We start from the raw sequence: 23,085 nt of genomic DNA on the forward strand, positions 1-23,085 counted from the left end.
CAGAGAAGACACTCTCCCCGCCCCAGGCACTACACAAAATAATTCTTTATTGAGGATTTGTCCAAAGCCCTGAAGCCGAGAGTAGCAAAGCCAAGGCCTGTTCCTGGGGAGGGTGAACCTCACCATCTCTCTTCAGAGCCTCCTTGTTCCAGAGAAGGTGCTGTTGTCACAGTCCTCTTGGCCCATGGAGAGTCTGTGCTCTACTGACTGTGGTGTGGGGAGGCTGCGCAGAACTGCGGGGGCTTTGCCTCCCTGTCCTCATACTCTCAGTACCTGAGCAGGATTTCAGATCTTCTGCTACAGTCCCCCGCCATGGTTCAGTCATTATCACCACCCCTCTGCTAAGCACTTTATGTCCCACTCTCAGCAGAGTCCAGCTGGAAGGCAGGATCCTGCTGGGATCATCTCTGCCAACATCCCCCGTGGCTGAACCCCCAAGCACTGGTCAGACACAGATCCCACTCGGCGTGGTCCGTTACTCGGCGGAGGCTGCGATGGGGGACACCGGCCCTTCCACCTTCTCCGTTTTGCAATGGCTCAGTGCAGGGATCTCCAGCTGCTCTGTGGCAAGTGGGCACGGCGCATGTGGGTGGTCCTTAGTCGGTGTCTCCTCACCAAGGCTGGGGAACAGAGATGGCGCGTCCCAGTGGCCGGATGCTGCCATTTCTGGCGTAGGCTGGGCTGGGCTGGCAGCCACCTCGGGATGGCTCTTGCTTTTGTGTGCGGTGACGTTGTCCTTCTTCTCAAACTTTTTGCCACAGATGTCGCAGGAGAATTGGTAGAAGGAGTCGGCATCATGCTTCTTCATATGCCAGTTGAGGGAAGCCTTCTGACGGCAGCTGAAGCCACAGATCTCACACCTGTGGGTGAGAAAGGGGATCAAGAGGAGAGTGTGGAGAAAGTGGGGCAGGGAATCAGAGAGAGAGAAAGCTCCGAATGGGATGCACAGAGGATACAGGAACACAGGAATTGCCAGACTGGATCAGACTCAAGGCTCATCTGGCCCATTATCCTGTCTCTGACAGAGCTCAGCACAAGATGCTTCAGAGCAAGGTGTAAGAACCTCACGGTGGCTAATGTGGGCTAACCTGGCCTGCACGTTAGGTCTGGTCCCGGGCTCTAATGGCTAGAGAACTGGCTTAAAACCTGAAGCAGGAGGTTTAATCTCCCTTCCAAAATTGCTATTGTTCATTATGGTCATTCTCAATATTCTTGTTTCCACATAAGTGTCCAATCCCTTTTTGGAATCTCACTAAATCTTTGGCCTCACCAACTCCCTGTGGCAATGAGTTCAATAGGCTATTCAGTACTCCCCAAACTTTTGAGGATCGTGCCCCCCCTTGCCTCTGTCTGTGCCTCCCCTTGTCATCCCCGGAGTCCAGGTTGGAATGGTGCCGTGGCTTGGGGAGGCGGGGAGGTGGCATGGTCAGCGGAAGGGGGCCGAGGCTGGGGCTGGGAGCTGGGCTGTGGCCAGGGGTCGAGGCTGGGTACAGGTGCGGGAGTGGACCTGCAGATGAGCTGCAGTGGGCGCCAGCACCTGGGCCTGCAGCCAAGTGCAGCTCTGCTCCCGGCCTTGCCCCCAGCCTTAGCCCTGGGCTGGGAACAGAGCCGCAGCCAGTGGCTGAGGCTGGGGACTGATGCGGGGCAGGGAGCAGCGCTGTGTTGAGGCCGGGGATGTGGCAGGGGGTGGGCCTGGAGCAGAGCTGGGAGCAGGAATTGGGGGCTGGCCTGGGCCCCGCTGTGCCCTCCAGGACATTTCTCCACACCCTCCCTAGGGGGGCAGGCTTTGGGAACCTCTGGTCTACAAGTATCTAATGAGTGTAGACATCAAAGGGGTGAGGGGGAGAGGCCTCGTCTGGGGTATAGTTAGGAAGAGGGCCCGGACAGCCCTAGGGACTGTATCCTCCAGAACTGGATCGATGGCATCTAATCAGCCATTTCCACCTTTGGCCTCTCAGTGCTGCAATTCTTAGGGACAGAGAGAGCTCAACGCAGAGGAAGGACCCCAAGTCACAGAGCGAGCCAGTTGGGTTTGCTACTTACTGTATGGGTTTCTCCCCCGTGTGGATGCGTCTGTGGACGATCAAGTTGCTGCTGGTGCGGAAGGGGCGGGCGCAGTATTCACAGATGTAATCCCGTTTGTCTGCAGGGGGAAGGAGAGTGGATTACTGGCTGCACTGGGCAGCGGGATGTAGGGCAGGGCATTTTACCCAGGTGGAAGCAAAGGTAGGGACGAGAGAAGAGCAGTAGGTCCAGGGGGCGAAAAGCAAGGGGGTGCCAGAGCAGATATTGGTAGTGAGTCCAGGGCTGGAATGACAGTGGGACCTGCAGGTTGGGATTCAGGGGCACTGGCAGAATTGTGTGTGTAGGGGGAGTTCAAGACCAGAACAGCAGAGGATTCTGTGGGTCCAGACTGAGATGCATTATCAGCCCTGGGGCTAGAATAACAGCACTGTTTGCAGGTCATGACTGAGAGGCACCTGCAGAGCTGGGGTTGGGCGGGAGGGAATCCCAGGGCTAGAATAGTAGTGGGGGCTGTGGATCAGGACTGGGGGGCATCGGAAAAGGTCTAAAGGGGGAGGGGGCCCAACCCAGGGCTGGAATACGAGGGGGCCTGTGGGTTGGGATTGAGATGCATTGGCAGACCTGTGTGATTGTGGGGCTGGAATTGAGGGACATTTGGCAGATGATTGTGTAGGAGCCCCGGGCTGGGACTGAAGGGGAGGTGTGGGCTGGATTGAGGGGTACTGGCAGAGGGCTCTGTGTGTGTGTAGAAGCCCTGGGCTGGGGCTGAAAGGGAGCTGTAGGGCTGGATTGAGGGGTACTGGCAGGGGTTTGTGTGTGTGTGTGTGCATGTAGGAGCCCAGGACTGGACTAAAGCCCTCTGGATCTGGATTGAGGGGCCCTGAGAGAGCTGTGTGCATGCTGAGGTGAGGGGGAGGGGGAGACCAGCACTGTAGCAGAAGGCAGGTGCTCTGAGGCTTTAGCCCCTGTGCTCAGGCACACTGACCGCTGTGCAGCTTCTCGTGCTCCTTCAGGTGTTTCTTGAAGTTGAAGGACTTGCCACAGCTGGGCTCGGAGCAGGTGAAGGTCTTCTGGTGCACGTGCTGGTATTTCTTGTGATGCTGCCATTTGGGGGTGGGGGGGAAGCAGAGGGTAGGGTCAGCTGCCGCCCAGAGACCTCACAGTCCATCCTCCCTGGTTCAGAACTAACTGAGTGCCCTACCACAGAACTGGGAATCAGAGGGAATGCTTGGTTTGATTTTGGGGCTGGACCAGCAGCCCCAGTACTGGGGGTCTCCCTGGTGCCACTCAGCTCTCCCTGTGGGACAGCAGAGGGAAGCCATAACTTTATGACCCATTCAGCCCCCAGCCTTTCTGTGGAGGCTGCAGCAAAGGCAGCCGACTGGATCATGTTCCAAAGTCAACTGCAGTCAGTGGGAATCTCACCATGGATGTCGATTGGCTCTGGGTTGGGGCCTTAGCCCTAATATAGAATCTTGTCCTGCTGGGAACTGAGGAGACCTGGACTCGTTTCACTGAACAGCCAGTCAGATGGGAGCGACCAGGGCATATGTGACAGCTCCCGTTTGGGCCGGGGATCGAAACAGGGATGCCCAGAATTAAAAGCATGAGTAGCTACAGACTGAACTATGGTAAGACTATCGCAGACTCCTAGTCTCTGGGGATCAGGCACCGAGAGGGACCCTTAACATATGTTCACTGGTGGGTCACGCTGAACTGATCGTCAAGCTGGGCTGATACCGTAATGGTTTTAGGCCATGTATCCCAACAGGGACCAGGCGGTGCCGGGGGCGGGTCAGATGCCCCTCCCCCCAGGTCACTGTGTCACTCACGTTCAGGTACTGGCGGTTGGAGAAGATCTTACCGCAGCCCTCAAAGTCGCACAGGAGCATCTCGCGCTTGGTTGCCTTCCTGCAGAGAGGAGGGGATGAGGATCTTGCAGGTTATTGATGGAGCCAGGATGCAGTTCAGCAGCCCCTGGGTTCTCAAACCCTCCCTCATCCTCTCCTCTCCATCTCCCCGCTGCAGGGGCAAGAGCCATGTCCTCTGCAGCCACCTCCCTGGATCTTTCCCTGCTCACCAGCGGCCTTCGTCACCTCTCCTCTGCGGCTTGTGATGTCTGGATAAAGCCCCCTTCATCTCCCTGCCTCTCCAGCTCCTTTCCAACCTCTTTTTTCCCATCTGTGCCCATCTGCTCTGGTCTCTCAGTTAGCTGTGCAAAGTATTGGAGGTGGGGTGGTGGACAGATTGGACAAAGCACACCACTAGCAACGGGGAAGGTGGGTGGGTTGGGGGAGCTAAGGGGTGGGTCGCACACCCTGTGGAAGACGCCAACTGATGGGTGTGGTGGAGATGTGAGAAACGCTAGGGAGTATCACTAGGCTGTGAGCCTATGCAGGGACAGAGAGGGGTGGTTGCAAGGGGGAATGGACAGGAGACCAAGTGGCAAGAGAACTGCCCATCACTGGGGCCATTGAAAAGTATGTTAGGTAACTGGCTATGGGAAGCAGCCCCTGGTGTGTGGCTCTGGGGCTAATGGGGCTTTTCCTCAACTCTAAGTCCAAGTGGAATGGTGCTGCCACCCCCACCAAGAGGCCAATCCAGACAGAGCGGGAGATCCCACCCTGCCCAACTATTCCCCTTTGCAGGAGGCACCACCGGCTCTTAAGTGGAGTGGAGAGTCCAGCCGTGGGGAGCAGGGATACAAGGGACTGGTATGCAGCCCAGCTCTACCATAAGGGCTCTAGGGCAGGGCAGCCAGCAGAGTCTTGGCCAGGGTTCCAGGCCAGCTTCCTACCTGATTCTCTTGGGGCCGATCTGGGCCACATCTTTGTTGCTCGGCTGTCCCCGCTTCTTGCGGCTGCAAAGGAAGAAACAAACTGATTGGGTGCTCCCAAAGGGGGGGGATGTCTCTCCTCCTCCTTTCTCCCCATGTAATCTCCCTCTCCCCCAGCCTGTGTTTTCCTTTTCTGTACACCCTTCCCCATCTCCACCACGAACATCTCTCTCATCCCCTCATTGCGAGAAGGCATAGGAGATGAAGGCTGCCTGGCCTTCTCTGGGGCACAGATCTGCAGCTACTAGCCTCCTCCTACAGGAAGGGCTTCTGGTGCCAGATCTCACGTAGCTGGCAGAATCCAAGGGTGCCCAACAGCCCCTTCTCAGGACTCATGTGGCCTTGGCACAGGAAGATGAAGGGTTCCCTGTCCTTTTTCTAGCAAGCACCAGATGAGGGTTAGAAAGGGATCCAGAGCATTCGGCCAGCTCAATGCCCTCCAGGGAGACACCATGAGTCTTTCCCCCTTTGTTCACCTCAGACACCCAAGTCCTCCCTATGAGATCAGACTTCCTGCCAAAGCTCCAGATTGCCCAAGATGAGAGCATCCCTGGGCACCTGGGGAAGTCCAGTCAGTCCTGCCAAAAAGCCACTGAGCCTGTGGCACTGAGTGATGGGGTTTCGTTCCAAGCACCTCTGAATCCCAGAGGGCAGGACGGCTCTGGTCTGCCCTGGATCTCAAGGACCCAAAGCAAACCCTGGTCAAAGGAGATTTCAGGGTGGTCACCCTAAGATTGCTCTGGCATCTTCCTGGACCTCCAAGCCTCACCGACACCCGCATGGACACACCAACGCCTCCCAGGCACCGGGAAGAGCTCCAAATTGGCCCAGCACTATGAATTTCATGTCTTGAAGGTCAGGTTGGTGTAGAGGCAGTGCTCAAATCGTGAAAGATCTTTAAATACCCAAGTCAAACTGAAATCAATGGGAATTAGGCACCTAAACATCTTTGAGGATCGGGGCCTGGGCGTTTCCACGGACTGCTAGGCTTTAGTTGTAGGCTGGGTGCACACCCTCACCTTTCTGATAAAGGGTACCCCTGCCGAAAGGATACAGGACTCTGTCCAGCTCACCCCCCAGGCTGCTGAAGTCACTAGGGTTCCAAAGTTAAAGCTTTACACAGTAGAACCTCAAAGTTACGAACACCTCAGGAATGGAGGTTGTACGTAACTCTGAAACGTTCGTAACTCTGAACAAAATGTTATGGTTCTTTCAAAAGTTTACAAGTGAATATTGACTTAATGCACCTTTGAAACCTTACTATGCAGAAGGAAAATGCTGCATTCCATTTATTTTTTAACAGTTTACGTTTAACACAGTACTGTCCTGTATTTCCCTTTTGTCTCTACTGATGCCTGATTGATTGACTGACTGGTCAGTTCATAACTCTGGTGTTCCTAACTTTGAGGTTCTCCTGTAACTTTTAAAACACACAGTCAGCATCATGCCACAATATATCAATTGCTTTAAATCAAACTCTAAAATGTTCTCAGGCAGCATTTTTCATGCTTTGCCTTTCTGTAAATTTTCAAAAAGAAAAGGAGTACTTGTGGCACCTTAGAGACTAACAAATTTATTAGAGCATAAGCTTTCGTGAGCTACAGCTCACTTCATCGGATGCAGTACGATGCATCCGATGAAGTGAGCTGTAGCTCACGAAAGCTTATGCTCTAATAAATTTGTTAATCTCTAAGGTGCCACAAGTACTCCTTTTCTTTTTGCGAATACAGACTAACACGGCTGCTACTCTGAAATCTGTAAATTTTCAGTGGATATTTTTTTTTGTTGGTTTGTGTGTATGTGTGATGAAATGGATGTTTATTGACATTGAACAATAACAATCTAATCTTTCCAAGCCTAAATATACAGCAGGTGTGCTAGGTACAGCTGAGCTCAGTGCCTTCCTGCCCTGTGAGAGGCTCCAAGATTCACCAGATAGCGAGCTAGCAGAGGACAACTTGTGCAATGTTATAATTGTTGGGTCTCAGTGCTCATAGTGATAGTACATTTCCATATAAGTAACCTCAGTTTGTCTGGCATACAAAAACTATTACACACTGCAAGATCCTATGTGTGTGTCTAACATGGCAAGGAAAAAGAAATTGTATCACACTATATTTAGAAATAACTTGTGTTCATACAGTTAATAGACTGCATTGGAACACAGTTACACAAGAGGGCAGAGATAAGGTTACATGTGCAGCCTTTAACATTTGCCTGACTTCTGCACACTCATGGTCATGGATTTCCAGAGGAGATGAGCACAGCTTGCTCCCGACTTTCAACTAGAATCTCAAGTGCTCAGTGCTTCTGAAAATTAGGCCTTCATGGTTAGTTTTTCAAGAGGACTCAGCAGCTACCGAAGCCCTGATGAACATTTTGAAAATTTGGCCATAACCGTGCAACCAATACCATACTCCTAATGGCTTTTTTGGTATTGTATTTCCCAATTTTTAATTAAAGTAAAAAGATGGACAAAACAATAACACCAAAGGAGAAAGCATCGCTCTACAATTTCAAAGCTCTGATGGCTTGTAATAGAGATGCAAACAGAAAATTTAAGACCTACAATGCAATGTGGATATATTTGGTTAGACACTCCCTGCATGCAGTCATCCTAGGGTTCGTAGGCATTACGGTAATACAAATAATAATGAAATGATGATAAAACTTGACTAGGTCAGTAGAACCAAGCTGCTCTTGAATAAGTCTATCGTTTGCATGATAAAAATAAAGAGCATTAAAAACCTTTAGAGAAATCCACTATGGACATTAAATAAGAGGGAAAATGATTTTATTTCTGTACTGTTCAACAGTTATCTTAAATACCTACTCCTCACCGCACAAAATAGCTACAAGTTTCCATCATCTATAGTGTAAATAAATACAATTATCCTGTTACAAACATGATTAAATTTTATTATTTACCAACAATAAAAAGTCTTTAAAACACACTGTATTGCAAAAAGGTATAATACAGTTAAGAAAAAAAGGATACAGTCGTAATCACGTTAATCTAATATTTTTAAACACAGAGAAAGTTTGGTCACATACACTTAAGTTTGATCTAATTTAAAATGTTCTGTCTGCATTATCCAACTTCCAAGGTAAATCTTGCAGCCACTTCACTTTGTTGTTTTTGGTCTGTGATGGAATGTCCTGAAAAGAGAAAGAAGTTAGAAAATAGCAAAACTGTCATTTTGGTGAAGAAAACAGATGTTAAAAATCACGGACGATCTGCCATGTTCACTATGTAAGATGCAGGCTATGCAGCTTACTTTGCAAGTGCAAGTTGAGGCTGCTCAACACTTTGCAATACTGTATATTGCACACATGTATTGTCATCAGATTGGGACGACGGTACTTACAGAAGGAGATGAGAGTCATCTGCAAAGGAACACACACTCCAGTATGCGACGTGCTCTTGATGCTCTCTCTCTTGCTCCTCTGATATTTTTTTTCCTGTCTCCATGTCCCTAGCTGCTGGTATCATAATGGCTACAGCAAAAACCACACATCAATGTGTAATTTATTTGATCAAAACCATTACTTCCTTTAAACCTTAAAGGGACACCACAAACAAGTTCAGTCAATCTTTAAAATGCATGAAAAGTTAGGGTGCTCTACATTTGATTTCAGTGGGAGTCTGATATGTATCCTACTTAGTTAGGCACGTTTGAAAATCCCACTAAGCACTTACACACCTTTGAAAATCTGGCCCTAAATGACTATTAACAGAGTGCTCTCAAATGCACAAAGTAAAGAAACTGAAGGAAAAAGAAAGATTTAGAGGGAAATAATCTTTTTATTTCCAGTGATTTTAGAGATTAGTTGTAGGTAGAAATTTTTCAGACACAAGCATGATTTTTGAGTAGATGGTGTACCTCTAATGTTGAAATTAAAATGCTGCAGGGAGAGGAAGGGGGAGTGCAAATTAAATATATAATTTACCATTATTGTCTGCTGTGCTTCGATTAATGCCTCCAGAAATTGTTTTCTACTGGTTGCAAATTGTTACTTAATTTCACAGCCCCTGTAAAACAGACATTAATAGACTTTCAGTATAAAATTGAAGTCACAAAAACATCTAGAAATGAAAAAGGCGGAAGAGCCGTGACTGTGCATGATAATACTTACTTGGTATGTGTTTGGGTGTATATTTTGGGGCTTCTTTCTCCCATAACCCCCACAAAAAATATCATTGTGAAGAGACAGTTGAGGATGGAAGACTGTTCACACTTAATTCAGCTACTTCCAAAGGAAATGCTTTTACACCTCCCTATGTAATAAAAACATTAGAAAGTCTGGAAAGACAGAGTTAGGGTCTATAATTAATTCCCTAGTGTTATGTAAGCCTGCAGTTCAACAAGAGACTTTAGCATATGCTTCTTTTTAGGCATATAAGTAGGCCCATTGACTTTTATGGGACTATCCAAGTGTTTAAGCAGAGGCACCATTGTCAGGCCTTGTGATTTTATTGAGAGTCTTGTGATATTTGGTGTTTTTCTTAAAGCCCCAGTTCCCAGAGTCAAGTGATCACAGGCATTTATATAGATAAAATGTAAGTTTCTAGCCCTCATGCTTGGAAAAAAAACATTGAAACTGTGTCCTGAGTGTGACCTAAAGGCTCACAAACCAGAAGAGAAATTTAAAGAACCTATAATTTATTATTAGAACCCCCCCCCAAAAAAACCAAAAAACCCACAACCAAATCAAATACTCATGATTTTTGAGATGTGACTCATTACTTCTGTATACTTGAGATCGACTTTTAAATATCTTGATGACTTGGAGCCTATTCATTCACTAAGGACCTGACCCAACTTGCAGTGATTTATTGCGAGTCATTCCTCTCACCTCAGTGAAGGTTGCATTAGGCTCAGTCACCCCAAGCAATTTCCAACATCCACCCAATCTTAACTTGGCTTCCTTGGATCTTCAGAGATTAACTCAACTATCAACATCAGAAGCTACCATTGAAACCAACACATCTTGTCAGCAATGAGCAAATTTTCAGCGTCATTTATCTAGAAATGTAACAACAGAGGGCTCTTCAATCTAACAGACAAAGGTATAACAAGATCCAAAAGCTGGAAATTGAAGCTAGACAAATACAGATTATTAATAAGGCACATTTTGAACAAGGAGGGTAATTAACCCTTGGAACAACTTGCCAAGGGTTGTGGTGGATTCTCCATCACTGGCAATCTTTAAATCAAGATTGGATATTTTTTTTAAAAAGATCTGCTCTAGTGCACACAAGGATTAATTCAGGGAAGTCCAATGGGCAGCATTATGCAAGAGGTCAGACTAGGTGATCACAATGGTCCCTTCTGGTTTTATAATCTAAGAAAAAATACGCTAATGCATATATCATTTTCTGCACAGAAGAATTACAAATTCACACTAGCAGCTCAGTGCAGAGAACCAGACACTACATTGCTGAATATTTATTATTATTCTGTGATAAAACCCTATGAAAACTACAGCATTAGTTTACTCCTGGGGGAATTCTGAGCCACTGCGCTAGTGCAGAATTAATGTCCCCAGCAGATATTTCCCCCCTGTAGAATAATTGATTCTGACTGTGAGGCGAATGGAAGCTGCAATTACACCTTTCACCCACCAGGGGCTGATGGGATGCCAGAAGAGAGGGAAGCCGACTCACGGGTCAGAGCAACCAGCCACGGAGTGGGAGGGGACAAAGGCTGCCTTTCTCACAGTGCCCTGCCAGGTGAGGAGGCATGGGATATGGAGGGGGGCAGAGTGGGGCACATGGTGTTGCTGAGGCGGGTCACACAGACTGAGGTTCCGAAGGGATAGTGGGGGTGACAGTCTGGGGCGGGAGCACAGGAGCTAGGCATGGTGGGAGGTTCCCCAACAACTCCCCACCCCGCAAAAAAACCTGTTCCATATTTCTCCCACCCACATCCAGCAACCCTCCAGATTCACTCCCCGGCTCCTTCCCAGCAATTACTTCCCTCTCCCCCAGCTCCTTCATTGCCCCTCAAATCCCCAAACCTTTACACTGCTTCTCAATGGCGTGGGAAATACTTTTCTGTACTGTAGTTTAAATACATTATTATCAAAGTTCTGTATTAATATGTCCGGTAAGGAATCTATTTGACAAAAAACATTTCCCAAATCTTTTTGTTGTTGTTGTCTATATTGTTACAGACAAACTTGCTGACAGGTATTTTGAAATAAATTACCAAAATAATTGAAATTGGCGTGATTATATTGTATTATTTTGACAAATAAAATATGCAGAATTTTAAAATATTGTGCACAGAATTTTAAATATTTTGGTGCAAAATTCCCCCAGGAGTAACTGCTTACATACTGAAACCCTATTTAGCCATTCGCCTCTTCCCTGGTGAGCAGGATAGTGAAATACACTATGGCCACTTTGTACCACTTGTGTAACACAAAGAGGCCATGTTCTAGCCAGAAGCTAGAGGAGAAATCCCTTTGTACAAGTGGAACACTCTCCACGTAGGGAAGGCTCCTGTGGAACCCTCCCTGCACTCTCTGGTGCTGTGGGGAGAACTCTGATATATCAATCCTCCATTGATGTTAGGGATCTTATGCCGGTGGTATAAGTTAGAGCAGTTGAGGAGCTTCTCTAAGTTATGCAGAGGGCAGACGGTGCAGGATCAGGGAGCTGCAACTGGTTCCCTGACAGCTCCCCCTGCATTGAATGGAACTGTGACGTAGGCAAACTTCAGCCTTACTATATTCTCTCTCTTTACCCAGACACTAGTACACTTGTCTGCCTCGGTGTCCCCTAGTTCCATCACTGGCTCCATTGCCATTGAAGTCAATGGAAAGAATCTCTATTAAGGTCAACGGGATTTGCTCAGGTCCTCACATGGCTCCCATCATAGTGGCTAAGCATCCTCCGTGAGTAGCTCTAGCTAGGTATACAGAAGCATTCTTCCATCAACCTAGCTGCATCTAATCAGGGGCTAAGTCGGCATAGTTATGGCGCTTAGAGGTGAGACATTTTTCACACCTCCGAGTGATGTAGCCATGTCGATCTACATTTTAAGTGTAGACCAGGCCTGAGACACCCAGCGTGGTGTCGAAGACAGCTCTGTCCTGGGAATTGGCTGTGGTTTGGTCTGGCTGCTATTGCCAAGGGTCTGTAGTTACAGAGCACAGGACAGCCCCACGCATGCCTTTGAGCCTCTAGATTAGCCAGCATTCGAAAGCTCTGGGGGTGGGAAATGCAGTCGTTTCTTAGATGGGAACAGAGCCACTTGGATGATCGAGCTGAGATAGACAAACAGACCTCAACCCTTTCCTTCTCACTCACCCACTTCTCGCCTTCCTTTCTCCTGTATCTACGTGCTCAGGCTCCCCCTCCTCATCTGGATTGGCCCTCTGCCTGTCTTCCCTCTCACCTGGATTGCACCGCCTTCTCCTCAGAGGGGCTGCCGTTGGCTGGACTTGTCTCGGTAGGCAGCTGTGCACCCTTTACGAGTCTCTTGCGGCTCTTGTTCTGGCTTTGTTCTCTTTTCAGCTCGGAGTCACTGGATGGACGAGATGGACATAGGAACTGATTACAACCTGTGAGAGGGGACTCTCTAAAGGCAGGTGAAGCTAGACATGGGAAACAGAGGGAAAGCAACCCAATGCCACTCAGGGAGAGGCACGCAGACTAAAAGCATCTCCTCCAAGCCAGCACTAAAGGAATCAATGTATTATTCCATGTTCACGTCAAGTTAGAGCTGAGAGTTCAGTCACACAACAGTCAGAGTTAGATTTGTCAGATCTGCCTTCCCTCTGCAGAGTATGTTTAACAAATGAGTCTATCATTTCCAGTATCGGGACAAAGTCGCAAGAAAGCTTCGGAGGAAGGATGGGATTGTGGTTAAAGGGTTAAGGTACCAGACTGGGTGGCAGAACACCTGGGTTCTGTTCCTAGCTCTGAAACTCACTCACTGCTTGGGTGAAATAAGGGGTGTTTGTCTATCAGATCCCCCTTGTGGCAAGGTGGGGGGCTTCACCAACTTGGCTTCATCCCAAGGCATCACACCCAACTCTGTGTTTGTCAAGTCCTTGTTACAACCTGACTTTTCCTGGCCAGATCCTCAGCAGTCTCTGGCTCCTTCAGGGTGATGGGGAGTCAGAAGTCCCATGGCTCTAGTAGGCGTTACTCAGCCCTAGGTCTCCTTCATTTAGAACCTTCTTCTCCATAAGCCCCTGGCTGGAGTACGCAGGGGAGCCCAGGCCAGCCCAACTCATCGGGTTCAGCTCAGGGCCTGTTTGGATCAGCCAGAACCAGTCTTTGTGAGCCCCTTGCTGCTACCTCCTGCCTGTAGGTTTGCCATGCTTCTGTCTCTTTGGAGTGTTTGCCATTCACCAGCCTGCTAGAGGACGGGTCTCTAGAAGCTGCCTTTCCTCTCGTAAACTCACCTTCTAACTGAGGTCCTTAATTTTTTTTTTTTTAATCATGCCCAAGTGCTTCCCTGCCTAATTAACTGCCTCCCAGTACCCTCAGGTGAACCTGAGGTGCCTCATTCCCCATTGTGGAGCCTGTCAGAGCTGGGCTGGGCCCCTGAGCCTTCAAAGGGCCATCTACCCTCTGACAGTGCAGTGGGCAAATCCTTTCCTCTCCTCTTACCAGTAATGAAAATAAGGTCCCTGCCCTGGGGAATTTACAATTCCAGGGCCGGATTCTGATCTCACTCATACAACTGAGAATTAGGAGCATATGCTCTCAGCAGTGGTGTTTATGAGCATCCTGGGGTACCACAGCTGCCTGTGTAATCAGAGTGAGGCCTCAATTATACCAGCAAAGTGTTGGCAAGCACAAAGCAGGGAGGAGGTGAGAAAGGGCAGAGATCCAGGAAAAGCTACGGAGAGAGACACCTTGTTCTGTATGAGCCCTGTGAGTTCCTGGATTAATTGTTAATGTATGAAAGGGCCACGGAAGGTGAAGGGACAGAAGAGCAGGGCTGTGCAATTACATCAGAAAGAACGTACACAGATTCTTCGTAAAGTGCCAGACTTCGGTCCAGCCTGGCAGCCCTTCAGAGAGCAGTTCAGTCAGTTCCCGCCCAGCCCAGCTCTAGCTTCCCTTACCTGTCCAGCGAGGGGTGGTAATTCTTATCGCGCAGGTCGTCAGTGTAAGTGAGGTCATCTTCTTCGGTGAAGTCTTCATTCTCGTCCTCTTCCTCTTTGGGCTCATGCACCTGCTCTGGTTTATCCTCCAATCCTGGTGCACTGCAAGAATCAGATGTCAAGAGAGGAGGTTGGATGGAAGTGCATCTCCCTGAGCCATGGCTCTTAGGTGAAGTCTCTGAGGGCCCTGATCCCACCATTTCTCCTCACAGCCTGATGGCCATCCTGTCTACATGGCCTTGTCAGTCACTGGCCTCTCTGCTGAAGCTGTTCACAACAGAGCTGATGCGTAATTATAGGGATGGGGCAAGACTGTCACTGGGAACTGGCTTGAGAACTCAGCAGTTAATTTCATACCGGATGTTGTCAGATGGGAGTGACTCTGGGTCATCGCACTGCTGGGGATACAAGACAGCTCCTGTCTAGTCCCTGGAGCATACATGCAGGGGATAGGTGAGCACCAGGGACAGATGATAAGAGCCACCATCACTCACCTCTCCGGCTCTATCCCTTCCATGCCAGCCTCTGCCTCTGCCAGGGGAGCTGTGGGGAGAGAAACTAGATGCAGTCAATTGAAGGGTGAGATGGAACCATGAAGCTGAGATCTGCAGAGAAGGGACGGGGAAGGGGCAGTTGTGGGAGAGAGGGTGCAGGGAGGGTTTGGGAGGAGAGAGGAATGCAGAGTAAGAAGGCCCCGAGGAAGGGAACTAAATCCTCATTCAGGGTATAAACCAACCACTAACAGGCCAGAGAAAGGGGGCTAGGAAGAAACTATAAGCAAGTTGTTCCATAATTGTCCAAAAAGGGGGTTTCTTGCCCCTCCTATGAAGCACCTGATACTGGTCACTGAGGGATAAAGGGCTAGTTGGACTCCCCCTTTCCTCGGAGTCCTGGGGATCCGATACCCACTGCTCTTTCCCTCACTCCAGCCGGGAGATCACGTTGGGTTTGGGAATGAGAAAATCCTGCTGAGGGGGGAAGAACATGGTGGGATGGGGTGAATGAATGGTTTGTGGAATGTCTGTTACAAAGAAAGTTCCATGACTTAACCCGGCCCCTCCCCTACGCTGTGGGGACGTGGCATCGGAAGATGGACATGGGAGACCCTTTGGAAGAGTCGGACATACTTTGCCCCCTGAAGGAGACGATGGGATCTGCACACTCCAGGTGACCCAGCCATAGCACTAATATCAAACCACTTAGGCCAGATACCAGGCTGTAGCAGGGAATAAAACTTTCAACAAAAAAGACTTCTCTTCAGAAAACGAGATTTGGTTGAAAATTATTTCATTTGCAAAACAGTTTAGCTTTCAATTCCATTTTTAGAAAATATTTTGAAATGGTAATTCTTTTTTGGGAGGAAGAACAAAAAAATTAAAAAAAAATCTTTAGTATAGAAATTGTGGGGAATTGCCAACTTCTGCCAGAGTTCTAATTTCTCCCGCCTATCCTTTTCCACCTGAAAAGAGGGGGAGGAAAGTCGAAGAGTAAGAGAAATTAATAGTAAAGTGTTACGCTGAAGGGTTAAGCACTGAACTTGATATTTGTGGAGTGAAAGCTTCTAATACCGAAGGGAACAAGGAATCCCTTACCCAGTGAGGTCACACTCTCGTAATTCTCCTGCATGACGTCCCTGTAGAGGGCTCTCTGACCTGGGTCCAGCACAGCCCACTCCTCCTCCGTGAAATACACAGCCACTTCCTTGAAGGTCACCGGCCCCTGAAACAGCCAGAGTCCCCCACTCAGGACCAGTTCCCCAGTCACAATCCCATCTGCCCCAGACTGTTCTAGTTTCCTGTGTACTTTCAGTAAGGCTTATAGTACCCCTAATCCCCAAGTTAGAATCTCCTCCTACTGCTCCCATGTGCTGCTCAATTGCTCACTCACTCCTAGGTATAACATCTCCCCACTCATCATTCAGACCTCTGACCATTCCCTCTGCTCATAGGTGCTGACTTTTATTTTTCCTGGTGAGTGCTCCGCCTGAGGCCCCATCCGCACAAGGCTCCGCCCTCACTCCGCCTCTTTCCACCCCCTCTCCCAACTCCCCTGCTTGTCCCTCGCTCACTCCTGTCAGTCCCCTTCCCCAAGGCCTCCTGCCTGCCCACTGCTGGCTCCTCTCTACCCTTCCCTGAGCCCGGCCAGCCCGGGGACCCCACTAAACAGCTGATCGGCAGCCAACCCTGGCCCGCCCAACAGCTGTGGATGGTGGGTGCTGAGCACCCCCTATTTTTTTCCATGGGTACTTGAGCACCCACAGAGTCTGTGTCTATGCCTCTGCTACCTAATGCACCTTCAGTCTCCCAGGATGAGGGTCATTCATTAGTATGTGAAACTGAGGTGGTTCTCATTGGGTTCACAGGGACTGACCCAGCAAATCTGTGGAAGCTCCATATGGAATTCCTCCAATGCAGGCTCCAACAGGTGCGAGATGGAGCCCTCCTGCTCTTTATTCTCACCCAGCTAAATGAAACCTGAACCTTCAGCATCTGGCTCAGTCCACAAGGTTAATTTCTCTTTGGTTCCTTCCATTCCCTTGGGGGACCATGCCACCCTGTCGTGCTGTTTTATGCATGTGTTGCTTGTTCATTTTTGAGAATCTCGTCGCCCCTCCCTGCTCCCCCGCCCCAGCTCTGGACTAGAGGTGGCCTAAACTATAACAATGAATAGCTGCATTCTTTGCTTTACAGCAATGACTCAACCTTTCCAGACTACCGTGTCCCTTTCAGGAGTCTGATTTGTCCTGTTTCACCTCACTTAAAAATGACTTGCTTACAAAAATCAGACATAAAAATACAAAAAAGTGTCACAGCCACTATTATGGATAAATTGCTGACCTTCTCATTTTTACCATCTAATTATAAAATAAATCGATTGGAATATAAATATTGTACTTGCATTTCAGTGTATAGTTCATACTGCTCTATACATACACAAGTCATTGTCGATATGAAATTTTAGTTTGTACTAACTTTGCTAGTGCTTTTTATGTAGCCTGTTGTAAAAAGAGGCAAATATCTAGATGAGTTGATGTACCCCCTGGAAGACCTCTGTGTCCCCCCAGGGGTACACGTACTTCTGGTTGAGAACCACTGCTTTTCTTTTTAAAGACAACTGGTTCAGTTAGTATTATACAGAAGGTTTGAAGAGGATAAGTCTATTTGGCAGGGAAAAAAAAATCAAAAGAAATGGAAATGTTGCATTTTGTCTGACATTTTCCTTTTTAAGCTGTTTTAAGGTTTGGTGCGTTTTTTTTTTAAATTAAAAAACTTCTGTTTCCTTTCTGTGGGAAAAATCCCCACTTTTCTGTCAGTTTTAAAAGCTCCTTCCCCTGCAGGAAAAAAGATCAAGGTAATAAAAAGGCGGGGGGGGGGGGGTAGAGGGGGAGGCTTTTCAGTGAAACTAAACCAAAATTTTTTTAAACAAACAAAAAACCGACCAAAATGAAAAAATTGTTCACAAATGTTTCTGTCTGCCAAAAAAAGGCATTTCACATAGGAAAAAACCCCCCACCCTGGCACAAAATCTTCCACCAGATTTCCTCAGGTTATCTGTTCATTTTACTGGAAATAAGGGACAAATTGAAGTGTGGGGGTAATAAACCATCACTTGAAACCTTTAAACATGGCATGGGGCACTGTCGGAAGACAGGATACTGGGCTAGATGGACCTTTGGCCTGACCCAGAGTGGCCGCTCCTATGTTCCAGAGCTGATGTCTCTTTGTAAAAGTTGGGCTCTAGTTGAACCACAAGTTGCTGGGTTCTATGAAGGCCTCCTGGGGTGGGTGTCTCTAATCTGTGTCACGCAGGGGATAAGACTAAAGGATGATCATAATGGTTCCTTCTGGCCTTAAAATACAGGAGCCTATCTTTGGCATGCTGGTCATGCCAACGTTTTTCCAGCAAGCACCTTCACTCTGTGCTCCATACTGCCCAATTCATGGGGAGGCGCTGCCTGTGAAACTCCACCGAGCCATGACGCTGGTCTATGCAGCTGTTGCCTCCTCTTAAGACTGTGAGCATTTGGGGGCAGGTTTTCACCCTATCCAGAGCAATAGGGCGGTGGTCCCTAGGGACTTCAGCAATACACAGAGCGAATAATAACTATCCCACTGTTGCTGATGTGCACGCACTTGCCCACGACCCCTCACGCAGGGTGCACAGCGAGACTTGCTGGACAAGGATTTTGCAGCCCTGGTCCAGGTCTCAGAGGGGATGTTTCGATACGATGACCCTTCCTCTCATCTGTGGGATCTTATTCAGGCTGAGGCCCCCCCGCCAGCAGGGACCGTGGAGCCTTCCCAAAGTCTGGGTGGGGATGGGGGGGAGAGACCCCGCCCCCTCCGTGGTCCCATCTCTTCCCCCAAGGCCCCGCAAGCAGCTCGAGCCCAGCCAGGGAGCTGCAGCAGCTCTAGGAAGCTGCAGACCCTCCACCTGTCCGGGGTGGGGGAGCTCAAGAGCAGCCCCTCGCCTGCATTCCCACCCAGAGCATGTGGAGGGCCCACAGTTCCCTACAGCTGCACAAATGGCTCTTACCATGGCCAGGCTGCAGCTCTGAGGCCCCGGCCGGAACCGGATTGGGGTAAGAGCTGTGCGGGCAGCTTTGAGGAGCCGTAGACCCTCCACCTGCCTTGGCTCCAGCTGCCAGCCTGGCTGGGGAGCAGGGCCTTGGTGGGGGAAGAGGAAGGGCAGGGGTGGGGCCCATAGTGAAAAGTGGATGGGCCATGGACCCCCGGCTCCCTGTATTCTGGCGCCCCTGTCCCACAGCATCATATCAGGAGTATGTGGGGAGGAGACATTTTATCCTTTGATTTCCCATCATCCCTTCTCAGCCCCATGCCTGGCTCTCCTCCCACAGCATTTCCCCATCTCACGCCGTATCAGCTACCTGAGCAGGCTGGGTTGACTCCCCTTGCCCCAGGCAGGCTTCAGCCAATGCAGCCGCCTCCTCGCTGCTGTGGGGCTCCCTCGCTGTCACCCAGGCCCGCACGTCTGGCCGCAGTGCCCCCAGGAACCGCTCCCGCACGACGACGTCCACGATCTGCTCCTTGGTGCGCTCCCCGGGCCGCAGCCAGAGCTGAGCAGCACGGCTGAGACGGGCTAGCGTCTCCCGGGGAGCTTCTCCAGGCCGGGCAGCACCTGAGCGGAACTGCAACCGATGGGCTTCCTCGCTGGCCTGCTCTGAAACGGACGCCTTGCCCTCGGCACGGCCCCTAGTGGGGCCTGTCCCCAGGGAGCCGCAGGCCTCAGGTGCCTCCCTGGGGAACGAAGGAACCTCGTCCCCATGAGGCCAGTCATGGGACAGCACGGCCTGCTCAAGGCCTGTGGTGTCTGCCCCTTCCTGAGACCGGGGAGGCGTCTGCGCTGACCTCAATGGAGAATCTTCCCCCTCCGAGCATCCCAGCAAGGACTGGGACGGCGTCCGCGGGTATAAGGGCCAGCTAGGGCTCTGCTCCTCAGCCTCGCTCTCCTCCCTCTTGGGATGCTGGACCGGGATCCCACAACGCCCTTCCCCAAGGGCACGGGGTTCTCCCCACATCCCAGCCACTGGGGTCTCCTGTTGAACCTGGTCCTGCTGGGAAAACACCGGGGTTGAAAAACTTGGACCAGCTACACACCGAGTCTGTCGCTGCAGCTGAGCTAATGGGGCTGTCGCCTTAGTGCGGGTGCTGGAGACTCATCACACTTTTATATCCCGACATTCAACCCTCACATCCCACCCAGCTGGGGGAGAGAAGGAGGGGGTCGTGGAAGCCTCCATAGCAAGACTCATAAGCATAGGTGCCGACTCCGTGGGTGCTCCAGCCCCAGCTCAGCACCCACCAGCTGTTCAGAGACTGGGGGAGGGGCTTGGGCAAGGGCAGAGAGCAGCAGGCGGGGTCCTTGAGGAGTGGGCAGAGCGGGGGTGGGAAGAGGCGGGGTGGGGGTGGAGCCTCAGGGGAGTGGGCGGAGCACTCCCAGGGAAAAATAAAAGTCAGCACCTATTCTTGCTGGTAAACCAGACAGAGGGGGAGATGGGAGTACCACGGCACCCATGCTATAGTTTTCTTCCCAGTGGGCCTGTTCCTATAAACCAGGCTCCAGATCACGGAAATCCCAGCACAGGTCTGCCACCCACTCGCCACCATCTTCCTCACCCCCCTGCGTTTTCTGCCCCTCTCCCTCCAGGAGGAGACCCCATAAGTTCCAGAAATATCCCCTACCTGAGCTGGTTCCGCAGCAGCCATTTCTCTTCCCAGCCCCCCGGGGGAGCCAGGGACAATCCGGACCCGATTCTGCAGCCTGTCAGGGCGAGAAGGGAGGTTTCAAAAGGGCCTTGGCACCATTTCACGCCCTGATTCCCTCCTGGCTCTTTCCCTGCAGACAGATGCTCTAGACACAGGGCGGTCAATAGGCGGACCCGGCCTGACAGACGCTTTTGAAGGGGACCCCACAATCTTTTTTATGTATTTCTTGTGATTATAGAGGGTTGTCTCTGGAGCCTGGACCTTGAGGAATAAATTTGGACCCTGACTCTGCCGCACTTTATTACAACACAGGCCCAGCCTCTCCCTCTAGGAGGGAGCCCACTTCAACCCACAGTGTGAACCAAACCCGAGAAAAGAAAAGGAGGACTTGTGGCACCTTAGAGACTAACAAATTTATTAGAGCATAAGCTTTCGTGAGCTACAGCTCACTTCATCAGATGCATCCGGACGTGCACAAGTCCATGGGGCCGGACGAATTGCATCCGAGAGTGCTGAAGGAATTGGCGGCTGTGATTGCAGAGCCCTTGGCCATTATCTTTGAAAACTCGTGGCGAACGGGGGAAGTCCCGGATGACTGGAAAAAGGCTAATGTAGTGCCCATCTTTAAAAAAGGGAAGAAGGAGGATCCTGGGAACTACAGGCCGGTCAGCCTCACCTCAGTCCCTGGAAAAATCATGGAGCAGGTCCTCAAAGAATCAATCCTGAAGCACTTAGAGGAGAGGAAAGTGATCAGGAACAGTCAGCATGGATTCACCAAGGGAAGGTCATGCCTGACTAATCTAATCGCCTTTTATGATGAGATTACTGGTTCTGTGGATGAAGGGAAAGCAGTGGATGTATTGTTTCTTGACTTTAGCAAAGCTTTTGACACGGTCTCCCACAGCATTCTTGTCAGCAAGTTAAGGAAGTATGGGCTGGATGAATGCACTATAAGGTGGGTAGAAAGCTGGCTAGATTGTCGGGCTCAACGGGTAGTGATCAATGGCTCCATGTCTAGTTGGCAGCCGGTGTCAAGTGGAGTGCCCCAGGGGTCGGTCCTGGGGCCCGTTTTGTTCAATATCTTCATAAATGATCTGGAGGATGGTGTGGATTGCACTCTCAGCAAATTTGCGGATGATACTAAACTGGGAGGAGTGGTAGATACGCTGGAGGGGAGGGATAGGATACAGAAGGACCTAGACAAATTGGAGGATTGGGCCAAAAGAAATCTAATGAGGTTCAATAAGGATAAGTGCAGGGTCCTGCACTTAGGATGGAAGAATCCAATGCACCGCTACAGACTAGGGACCGAATGGCTCGGCAGCAGTTCTGCGGAAAAGGACCTAGGGGTGACAGTGGACGAGAAGCTGGATATGAGTCAGCAGTGTGCCCTTGTTGCCAAGAAGGCCAATGGCATTTTGGGATGTATAAGTAGGGGCATAGCGAGCAGATCGAGGGACGTGATCGTTCCCCTCTATTCGACACTGGTGAGGCCTCATCTGGAGTACTGTGTCCAGTTTTGGGCCCCACACTACAGGAAGGATGTGGATAAATTGGAAAGAGTACAACGAAGGGCAACGAAAATGATTAGGGGTCTAGAGCACATGACTTATGAGGAGAGGCTGAGGGAGCTGGGATTGTTTAGTCTGCAGAAGAGAAGAATGAGGGGGGATTTGATAGCTGCTTTCAACTACCTGAAAGGGGGTTTCAAAGAGGATGGCTCTAGACTGTTCTCAATGGTAGCAGATGACAGAACGAGGAGTAATGGTCTCAAGTTGCAATGGGGGAGGTTTAGATTGGATATTAGGAAAAACTTTTTCACTAAGAGGGTGGTGAAACACTGGAATGCGTTACCTAGGGAGGTGGTAGAATCTCCTTCCTTAGAGGTTTTTAAGGTCAGGCTTGACAAAGCCCTGGCTGGGATGATTTAACTGGGACTTGGTCCTGCTTTGAGCAGGGGGTTGGACTAGATGACCTTCTGGGGTCCCTTCCAACCCTGATATTCTATGATTCTATGATTCTAAGTGAGCTGTAGCTCACGAAAGCTTATGCTCTAATAAATTTGTTAGTCTCTAAGGTGCCACAAGTCCTCCTTTTCTTTTTGCGAATACAGACTAACACGGCTGCTACTCTGAAACCCGAGAAAGGAGCCGCTCTGGGGGTCCCCCGACACGGTCCCCAGGGCAGCGCATCCCCCCAGCAGCGCGGGGACCAGGCAGAGGCAGGAACTGGCTTTTCCTCTCCCTGCTCCTCCCCTTGTCCCGGGAAAGTCAATATCCCCGGGGCGCTGCAGGGACCGGGGCTGGGCGGGGCTGGGAGCCGGGAACCTCCCTCCCCACTGATTGCTCCGGCTGCCCCTGCCAGTCTCTGCCCCGTCTCCCTCCTGCCCCCTCCCCTCCCCTCCCCGCGGCTGGGAGACTCGCTCCCTGGCTGGCCCCGGCCCGGGGCGGTCGCTCTCCCGGCGCTGGCTCGGCTCCTGCCGGCGCTCAGGGGGGCAGAGCCTGGAGGTGGGGGTCAGCAGCTCCGGGACTCGCAGACCCCCGGCCCCCCCGGCAGCAGGGCTGGGGCGAGCAGGGGCCGTTGGGGCAGAGTCACTTTCCTGCCCGGCCCCGGCCCTTCCCCCGGGTCTCCCCCCTCACCTGTCGGCAGAGCGGCGTTAACGCAGGTCGCTCCCCGCACGGCTGGGAAGCAGAAGCTCCTCAGCTCGCAACGGAGCTAGCAGCGGCTGCATCTGACCCAGGAAGCTCAACCCCCGGTCTGCTGAGCGGAGAGAGCTCGAGCCCTAGGAGCTTCCCCTCCTGAGCAATACCCAGAGCCCCCTGGTGGGGAAAAGCGAAGGAAACCTCCTCCCTCCTCACCCAGCAGTGG

General features: G+C 50.6%; 1 protein-coding gene across 8 annotated transcripts; it reads right to left on the minus strand.

Moving 5' to 3' along the window:
• Positions 1-30: 30 nt before the first annotated feature.
• LOC119842472 (zinc finger protein 692-like) lies at positions 31-23,085 on the minus strand. 8 transcript variants are annotated; one of them, XM_038370653.2, is made up of 12 exons: positions 22,857-23,085; positions 20,194-20,272; positions 18,879-19,562; positions 15,583-15,709; positions 14,485-14,533; positions 13,952-14,092; positions 12,268-12,396; positions 4,823-4,885; positions 3,858-3,936; positions 3,011-3,125; positions 2,044-2,143; positions 31-860 (listed from the first exon to the last, which is right to left on the minus strand). In XM_038370653.2, the coding sequence occupies exons 2-12, from the start codon at positions 20,215-20,217 to the stop codon at positions 476-478; spliced, it is 1,896 nt and encodes a 631-aa protein (XP_038226581.1). In that variant the 5' UTR covers positions 20,218-20,272; positions 22,857-23,085; the 3' UTR covers positions 31-475. The 8 variants fall into 8 exon arrangements, with proteins under 8 accessions (XP_038226581.1, XP_038226579.1, XP_043352638.1 ...); XM_038370651.2 differs by having other exon boundaries at positions 18,879-19,565; XM_043496703.1 differs by having other exon boundaries at positions 20,194-20,280; positions 22,852-23,085.

This window comes from Dermochelys coriacea, chromosome 14 (genome assembly GCF_009764565.3).
Source record: "Dermochelys coriacea isolate rDerCor1 chromosome 14, rDerCor1.pri.v4, whole genome shotgun sequence".
Classification (NCBI taxonomy): Eukaryota; Metazoa; Chordata; order Testudines; family Dermochelyidae; genus Dermochelys; species Dermochelys coriacea.